Raw genomic sequence first — 10,148 nt, 5'->3', positions numbered from 1 at the left:
AGGGGGGTGTGTTGGTTTGAGGAGGGGGGTTATGAGGGGGGAGAGTGGGTTGAGAAAGGAGGTATAAATTAAAAATGTTTTAGTGGGATGGATGGGGGGGGTTAATTGGTAGGATAGAGATTACTCTTGGGGTATTAGGAAAAAAGGTGAATAAATAAGGGGGAAAGGGAGGGAGAGAGTGGAGAATGAGGGTGGGGTTAAGGATGATGGGGGGGAGAGGGAATTAATATTAGAGGTAGGAATGAAGAATTTAAATAATATTAAAAAAAGAAAAAAGGAAAGAGAACAAAAGGGAAAGATTAAGGAAGAGTTAAGGGGAATAATGTTATATTGGTGGTAGTGTGGGTGAGTGGAGGGGTAGAGAGGGTGTGGAGGTGGGTGAATTAGGTGGGGGGGTATTTTGGGGTGGGGAGTTGGATTTGGGTGGGGGTGGAAGTTGGTGGGAAGAGGATGAGGGGAGGGGGGTTTGGTGAAGATGTGGGTAGAATGGAAGGGGGGGATTGTATTTGTAGGTTTGGAGGGGGATATGGGTGGTGGGGTTTTAGGGTGAATGAGGTGTTGGGTGGGGGTATGTGATATGTTGATGTTGGGTTAATTTAGGTTTTGAAGAGGGTTGGTTTGTGGTGAGTAAGGGTTATTTTATTTTGTTAAGTTTGAGGGGGGGAGGGTAGTATGGGTGATTTGAGATGGATTTAGGGTGAGATGGTTTTAAGTGGGGGGGGAGTGGGGGGGGAAGGATTAGGGGGTTGGTGGTGTGTGAGTTGTGTGAGTGTGAGTGGGGTGTTGGAAAGGGGAGGAGGGGGGGGCGGGGGGCGGGGGTAGTTAGTAGTGGGGTATGATAAGGGGGTAAGATATTATGGGATGGGTTATATTTCTATATGTAGGGGTGGAGTTGGGGTAAATGGGGTAAGTGGTATGTTTTGGAATTAAGGATGGGATGAGTTTTTGATGTTATGTAGGGGGTGGGGGTGGGAATTGTGGGTTGGGGGGATTTGAATTGGAGGGATTGGGTTTAAGGGAGGAGGATCTAATGTGGTTAATATATATAATACATATAAATATATAAATATATATATATATATATATATATATATATATATAAATATATAAATATATAAGTATTAATAAGTGGGTTGTAGATCCTGTTCTGCCCAAGCGGCCAAGAGGGGCGTTTTGGCGGATTTTTGTGAAAAACAATATACTGGATGAAGAATTATTGTAAGTTGGAAGGAGTTGTACCTGATCGTCTGAGGTAGTGGGGTATATAGGGGTTAGTGGGGTTGGTGGGGTATTTGTATTGGAGAATTGAGGATGTGGTGAAGTGATATGGGTACGTGCATTTATGCGGGGTAAAAATATAGTAGGCTGGTGAGGCTGATAAATGTCTTCGATCATAATCATACATAGGATACGTTGGTGGAGGTTGGGGTAATAATGTCGGGCGCATGTCGTGGCATATTATGGGAATTAGAAACGGAGAGGTACATTACTATCTAAGTTTTAAGGCTCTGTAATACAAATTGAAGGAATGAAGGATTCCTGTGCGTAACAAGTTAATGGGCTTGTCTGTCTTTACTTCATACGTAAAGGGGCCTTTCTGTCAGTCCTGACATTCACAAGTGGGACCGACGATCATCTCAATGGAAATAGTGCAAAATGCTTCCATACAACTGGTTTCAACCAATTACATAAAGAAATACATTAATTATGGAATATGTCATGAATAAGAAAGAAATAAAGCAACAAGTGATCATTCTTAAGATAAGGTTTTCAGCAAAACGTATCACCAAACATTTCTTAGAAAGTAGCACCAATATTGTTGGCTGCATTAGTTTTAAATTAGGTGCTCTACTGCAACACACATGTTCTACATCTAGTCTTGTCTTGACCCCTACAAGAGTTTTAGACCCAGTCGACTGCATGGTTTATTAGGAATATTTTTTTGAATGTAATTCGCAAGGGAGGGGGGAGGCACATTTAATGTCTTGCATCATGAATCGTGTAGTATGAGCTTGAGGGTGTGCTGTATGTCACATTACAGAACAAAGGATCCACACTTGAGTTTATATTGAAATGACAGGGTCTCCACTGTTGGTTGTGCATAATACACCAATGCCCCACATTAAGTGTTGTCATGAAGGAAAGACACAACCTGCATGTATAATGAAAAAGAAAGGAAGCAAGAAGTGATTCAGCCGGAAGAGAATGTTTTGTTTTTCTTTGTTTCTCATAGCTTAAAGCTATATTATTTATAATGAAGCATATTTACGCAGCCCAAATACGGTAAAATCTATCCTGGCGCTAATTAAGGTGCATACATTGTAAGGGTGTCTGGTAGTCGGGGATAGGGTGGTTAGCTCTACGAAGCTAACCACAAACATCTACTGGCTAGGTTGTTGTCCCGACAAGAGTTTTAATACTACTCTTACACTGCATTGGTGGCTAGAGGGAATAAGAGTGGTGAATTGTATAACCAGGTGGGGAGACATTGTGAATTTGTAAGGCAGCAGAAGCATTTTGTATGCGAGGAATTAATTTTATGGACTGTTTTTGACATGTAACAGGATAACCTCTTCGTGGTATATGGAAAGTGGACAGGGTCCACTGTGGGTGGGCAAGGTCACAACTCCCACTGAGATAGCATGGAAGCACATACTCACCTCCACATGGGGGATATCAGTAAGGAGAGAATTGCTAAGTTTCTTAAGGAGACAATTTGGACATCTAAATTTTAAACAAACATGGGAACATTAATCTACACACTACGCACAAAAACATCTAACACACATATAGTATTAAACTAAAGTAACACTGTGAAAGTTTCATATGTATTTTTTTCTTAAAACGATGGTGGTACGGGAAAACGCAATGGCAACCTATCAAAACTACTTAAGAATATATCAGTTATGACATTTATGCGCAACAATAAAAACATGTATGGGAAAATAAAGGTGGGCCGGCGGGTCATCAGTTTGTCTGAGAACAAGATATGTCGTCTAGAGATGTATAGCAACTAAGTTTATAGGAGATTACCACTGCCAACAACACCTTTCCTACATCTTACAAGTTTTTACTACTAAGTTTCATACTGCCTTGACTGCATTGTTGTCATGGAAAACTATCCTCTTTAAATAACTTAATACTCAGTTGTCAAACATGCCTGAGTGGCCCAAGACCACATAGTGTTATTCCTGTAGTCAACGAAATGTCCCATAAATTAAATTTGGGGGAAAATAGGAGCTCCCCCCCCCCCCCTCCCCCTTTGTGGGCCACCTATTGTCCACTCTTCGACTTTTTCTAAACAGAGCACATGGATTTCATCTATTTTAAATGTACTCACCTTGCATTCTAAATTATATTACTATGGGATGCATTTATACTTATTGTTTTATTTGCATTGCAGAAAAAAAAAATGAGGTCCACTACTTGTTATAGGAATACGCTGCGGTGTCGCACTTGTTTGCTGACGTTGCAGAAGCTGATACCATTCCCACTTAAGTATAGCATGACAGTGAAATACACACCCTTCATTTAATGAATAATAGAAAGAAATAAGCGAAAAGTGATTCACCGCTAAAAGCAGAAATTTTCATCACTGCGCTCCACGTTACTTCGGGTTCCAGCGTCGCCCGGCGTGTTGCCTCTCTAGAAATAGAAACTCTTGTTTCCATACGTTTTATCTCCTAGCAATCGACGCGCTTCTCCTGCTCTCACTCTTTGCTCTGAGCTACAGTCTTCATATTCGTTCTACACAGCCCAAAACCCTCAAAATTCTACTCACATGTGGGCGACAGCGTCCCCATGTACCACCGCAGATAACGGCGTTGACGTATCATGTACGTCATGCTCTAAGATCAATGATGAAGGGAGTAATACAAGTAAAAAGCCTATTATAATCAAATTTATTTTGAAAACAATACAAAAATGGCGCAATCTATTCAGTGATTCTAAGTTGCGTTACACATTTGAGTTGCTTCCATTAATGATTGTTTGATGGTGTCAGTACCCCAGCTAAACACAATGTGCGTATCAGTCGTACTATCTACAGTGAATGTAGTTGCCTTGTAGGCCCGTTACGTGCAAGGGTGTGTTTGCACTTGTTAGTAAATCTGATGTATTTTTGACACATCAACTGCGTCCCGTCACGTTAGATCAATTCTGTCCTCGACGCCGTTTGCCTCTTCTTCTGACCTGAACACGGATGTGGTTGTTGGGTAGAAACACGGCACCTTTTGCAAAGAAAAAAACAAAATCGAGAAGCATGCTCACACACAATCCCTAGGAAATGATCACGTGGGTACCATTCTGAAGAGAACCGTGCTCAATTCCCTCCCATAACGTCAGTCTATGATTGCTCACAAAATGCTTCCGCTAGCATTGAATATGATTCAAGCATCAAGCAGGTAGTGCAACAAGATCTTCATAGCCTGCGTAATCAACACAATAAAGAGTCTCGAAATTTTTCAACCATTTTTTTATCCTGTGAAAACACCCCACACAAAGACTAAAAATTCAGTGAATGAACAGTTTTGAGCGAGTGTGATTGTGTGCGTGATATTTCCAATCAATAGAACACAGACTCACCACACACAGTAAGATTTATTGTCAGAATCTTGACCCTCCAGTTCAAAAACTCAAAAGAGATCATAGTGTTGAGCTACTCGTTCGGGTCTATTTCCTTCCGAATGACAAGAGAGCAAGTAATTTTTTGTGAAAATGAAAGCGGACACTGCCAGCCGGTAACTAGGAACCAATCGGTGTGAACTGTGTTTCGAACGCCGAGCATGTCATAGCGCTGTCTGAGCCAGGCGTCCACATGATCGTTTTAAACATGGTCTTGCTCGATTGCTGGCTTTTGACTGGCGATTGAGCCTACGTCTTTTGCTATCGGCTATCAGGCAATCTCCCGTGGTATGCGTAAGTCTTGTAACCTCATGTAATGCCAGCTGCACCGTGGCTCTCTGGTGGGATTGCGCCGTTGTGGTGCTCGAGAAGTGCTTGCCGCTAAGCAAGCAACAAGCTTGGCAAGCAGCACTCTTCCTCGCACTACACCAGCTTTCCACACGCTAATGACGTTTTGATGGTAAATATGATCACATAGGACGATGATCGGGCCGAATCGGGTTTCGAGGCGATTGGTGGAAATGAGTGAACTCTTAACACACCACACACTACAATAAATCTCACTAAACATAAGCTTAAAACCGGTGGATAAAGCGTGGACAATTTTTGTCTGTTGGTCGAAGGGAATTTCGGCCAAATCAACCCATTATCTTTATGTGAGGATAGCGTAAAACCTTCTACCTCCAATCTCCACTTCTACAAATGTGGAACTACGGCTTCTGAGAAGTATGAGGCGCTTGAAATCTGGCCAAACACTTGTTCTGCTGGATGTCGGCATAGTGGCGGGGATGGTTTCTTGGAGCTGACTGAGGTCTTACAACGCTGAAGGCAAACCTGGAAATGCTAACATCCTGTCACCTAGATCTATATCGCAAATCAACTACAAACAATAGGAATCGCCCCCCAGTCCTAGGTTGGCCTGGGCGCCGAGTCACCTATGGACTGCGGGGACAACTGTAAAAGGGGTGTCCCAGCAAGTAAGCCACCCGGTCAGCCGTGGATAGTGCTTAAAAGAGTGTGATCCTTTAAATCAGGATAATATTTTCTGTCATCCTTTATAGAACTACCTAGTGGTGCAGTAGAAATGGCTTCTGAAATGAGATTAAGCAAATTCCAGAATACAGGATAAATCAGCATATAGTCGTTGGAATATCTTCAAAATACCCACCTGTGGAACCGACGCAACACGAACTTTTTACTTACCAACGTAGCCTCTTCTGAGGCGGAATGGAGTCCTTTCTGTTATGTTGGCCACAACAAAAAGGAAAGTAAAACGTTGTATCAATAAAACTATAATTACGGGGGGTTTTTCCGTGCTGGATATTACACTCTGCGATCACATAGTGCTTACACATCTATAAGATGAAAATTGGTGTATGAATTGAAAACCTCAAGATTAAAGTATGACAATAGTACAGATTGGCAAAGGAGCAAGATTTACTTAAGGTGGAAGTACACACAATGTAAACTGTATACTTATCACACTGTGCTCACCAGAAATGGTCTGCTGCTTTCAGATGTTATTGTACATTCACAATCCCAAATACACTGTAGTCCATAGCAATCTGAAGTGGATTATACAACAAATTTCAATAATTGTGTTCAGAATCTGTGGAAAACATTTTCCTAATTTAGTTGATAGTTTTAATATTTAACTTTGGATCGATGTATGGGGGTTTGCCTAATGATGTTCTTTCGTGTTCATGTCCCTACCGACAATCACAAGGGTGGTATGAGGCCTCTAAGAGCTACGGTGTAGCGAACCTGGCAGTTGTTGATAAGCAATGAGCGTGCATTACAGTTCACTAAGTTGTGCCGAAAGGAGTTGACATTTTTGAAAGGCGTGTGTGTCAGTCCTGATTATGTGGCACAAAACATTCCCTCTACATGAATAGTTAATCCCAGCACTCATGATTCACAGATCGAACTGTAAAGTAAGTTGTTGAACTGGAATCTGAGGAAGCTAGTGAACAGGATGAGACGGAGTTGCGAGTGCCAGATGTCCCTGTGGTTCAGTTCTCACGAGAGTGTGGGAGGTGGGGATTTCTTGTCGTAGCTGACGATGGTCTTGTGGTATTGCAGGTTGGGCTTCATAGTTTCCTACCTCTTTCAGCCATATCTTTATCCCAAATCAAGACCAACAAGACACAGTATCCCGTCTTAGGGGGCCATTGCACACCTACCACACTATCCCGTTGGTGACTCTAACGCGTAGCAACTGTAAAATCGGTGTATCAGCATTATTTCCTTTTTGTGCGAAAGATTGTCAGTTCTTTGATAGTTATGTGAAGGGTTATGTACCGGTTTTAATATGCGTTCAGGCCTTTTATATACTACCATTGTCTGCATAGAAGTAATGCTGTCTGAGAACAACAATGACAACATGGAATAAGCAAGTAGAGAATTCCCATCAGATTTGCGGCCTTGGAAAACCAGGAATATGTCAGTGTTGGACAATTCCCCAAACCCCCCCTGTTAAACTACTCAGGTATTAGGTATTTAAAAATCAAGGGAAACAAAGCGGAACGCATAAAGCATAAAACACATCCAAAAGCCTTACAAATTCCTTGGTAAAGCGGACAATTAGGACACAGCAAAATACTATATCCGCAAGACCACCGTCCACAACCACTGTGATACGTTTTTATTTTGTGTTGGCGCGCATCCAACATTGAGCTATTTGGGTGATTCCATCCACACGAATGCCTTCTGCCCCTGTAAAGCCCTTGTATCTCTCGGACATCTGCCATGGTCAAGTAAGACTGTGTGCCCAACTACATGCTCGCAGAAAGGGTAGTCTCAGAAAAAAATGGCTCGGACTCTAGGTTGCACGGGTCCCAGGGTTCAGCTCAGTCTCGTTTGGAAGTTAATAATAGAGTGATATGCACACTCCATCATTGGATGATCAAAGAAAGCTATATGCCAAATAGGAGATGCTAGTAAATCAGTTCAGATTGGACTAGGCAATGCACCTTATGTGGCGTCCCCCAGTCTCGCGCAGAACTCCGCCTCAACTTGTCCAAAACCACATGCTGCCCCGTCCATTTAACAAACACTAATCCGTGACGTGAGCACAATTACGCCTGTTCCTAACTCTCCTTCATGGCTCCTGTCCCGAACAGAATTGATTTAACACTTTTTACATGTTTGTTTTTAAAAGCACTTAACGGCCTGGCCCCACTAGTATTATCGAGCTACTTTATTACAAATGTTTTTGAGTTAACAATTTTCTGTTGAGATGAAAATTTCGCTTACCGGATGATCACTTTTTGCTCATTTCTTGTCTTTTTCATACACTGATGGAGGTGGATTCACCCCTGCTTACGATTGGGCCACGTGTATCATTAGGCACCAACCAACCAGTGACCCCTGTCATTCCATAAAACCAATGTGGACCTTTCTGTCGAACGTAAATCAACGAAATAATTCCATATATCAGATGTAGTACGCAAATACATTATGTATAATTGAAAGCACATGCATTTAAAAATAAATAGTCTGTGTACCATAGGTGGCCACCAACAGGGCTTCGCATCCATTTGAGATGTCTACGTGGGCCAAAAACGGAACGTTTTGGGCTCGGAGCCATCAGGCCATGTCCGAAACTGTGCTAGTTTATTAATTTTACCATACAGAAACAATGCAGTTAAAGCGTTGGTTATACAAAAAACACCCAGTATATAAAAATTAATAGACGTATATAGGTGTCAGGCCAAAGTTTAACATAGGGACCGATTCGTAGATTAATCCGCTCCCTTGATCTCTGACAAACGGATGTTCTCCCTAACCCTCGTTACTTTCCCCAAAATAACAAATTGCCGTGCCATACTTTAATATCATTACTCTTGATGTTTTACCTTGTACTTAAGTATTTCATCCATAGTTCCATTCGATTTTCTGTAATTAAAACAGTAAACTAAAAATACATCCTTATGTATACAGAGGTTAGGATCGGAAGACAGTAAGAATGACCGTAATCCTATAACCCTCTATTAACAATTGAAGAGACACTCTTAAAATGTGTTGCAGTAGTACACACCCAACATTTTTAAAAACAATTAGCAAACATATTGGTGCTAACTATTAAAATGTTTGTTCAGTTCTGTGAGAAAAATTTCCTCTTAAAGAAAACGATCACTTTCCTTTTATCTTGCTTGATGTCTTAACATATGGAGTGTGAATGTCACGCCATGCAAACTAAGAGGATCCATTGTCAGTATCATCAACCAACAGTGGACCCCTACTTCAGTTCCATAGATCCCAAGTGTTGACCCGTTTTTCTCAATGTAAGTCAACTAAAATTGCTATAAATACAGATTGAAACAAACATGTACAGGTAAAATTGAAACCTGTTCTTTAAAAAACTGACAAGCAACAATAGCAAGGTCTCCAATTATTTGTAATGTTTAATCAGTAATTCAACAAAAGGATCTAAATGAGACCATTTTATTGAAAAGTTTTTGTGATGGGTGAATCAAGTTTTTCATAGTGAAAAAAATTCTATTAGACCTAAAACATGTTGAGTTTAAATTTAAGACATAATCCTTGATAACCGGAACTTTTTATTTGTACAACAAGACATAACAAATTATATGTCAGGTACATGATGTGTGCACTAAATAGCCGGTTTGATAGCTCCTCTACACGTCGAAAGGCTCCGGCGGCTGCAAGTCTTCTCAACTATGAGGATGTACAAGAACACGTTTTGTGTGAATATCTTAATACCCCTTTCCACCGGCCGGGCACTGACTGAAAGAGGTCTGTTTACACACACACCACACTCAGGTCCCTCTTGCGAAATTCAAAAAAATGAGAACCGCAAAGTGTCACAGGGATTTAAGTTGATCTGACACAAGATACAAGACACTAACAATCAAAGCAGTTAGTTAACCCTTTAGCCTTTAGCAAAGGACAAGCTTAGGGAAAGAAATCATTCATCAACATCCGGCCATCAACATCATCAATAATTCACTAATGAAATCTTCTAATGTTCTTTTAAGGTTTTTTTATTCTGTTTTTACTTGTGTCATTCTGTTAATCTTGCTTGTGTCAGTTGCCTGTTTTTATGTCATGCTAAAACTGGGTTTTTATGTTTTTTTTGCGCACAAGTTATGCACACTGTCGCAAAGACATACAATAATGTCCACTGCTTCCTGTGCAGGGGACAAGAAAGGTTTCTGAGATTCTGATTTGTTAACAGCATCACCTAACAGTACGACAGTCGTTCTTCTCTTTTCTTTTCTTTTTTAAACACCAACACAAACACAACTCATTCTCCTTAATGAGACACTGATGAGGTCATCGCCTGATGAGGTCATCACCTGATGAGGTCATCACCTGAACCACATCTGGTTTTATAGGAGATTATAAATAAAAACCACTGCTGGGATTAAACATAAACATTATCCCACTAAAACTGGTTTATTAACTCTTCCTCAGGTAAAATATTCTAATAAATATCAACATGTTTTCTTTGCATTATTATTATTATTCAAGGTCTGAAAAGACTTGATATTTCTGTTATT

At 40.9% G+C, this 10,148-nt stretch overlaps 1 protein-coding gene across 1 annotated transcript in view; it reads right to left on the bottom strand.

Moving 5' to 3' along the window:
• The window catches only part of mipol1 (mirror-image polydactyly 1), an 86,402-nt gene extending 79,685 nt beyond the window's left edge, over positions 1-6,717 (bottom strand). Inside the window, exon 1 of the mRNA XM_085767964.1 lies at positions 6,647-6,717. Coding sequence (XP_085624090.1) covers positions 6,647-6,717 — 71 coding nt within the window. The remainder of the gene's footprint in view (positions 1-6,646) is intronic.
• Positions 6,718-10,148: the final 3,431 nt, after the last annotated feature.

Source organism: Trachurus japonicus, chromosome 22 (assembly GCF_045865225.1).
Source record: "Trachurus japonicus isolate A0001 chromosome 22, Traja_1.0".
In the NCBI taxonomy this organism is placed as follows: domain Eukaryota; kingdom Metazoa; phylum Chordata; class Actinopteri; order Carangiformes; family Carangidae; genus Trachurus; species Trachurus japonicus.
This window is presented reverse-complemented; position numbering and strand designations above follow the sequence as displayed.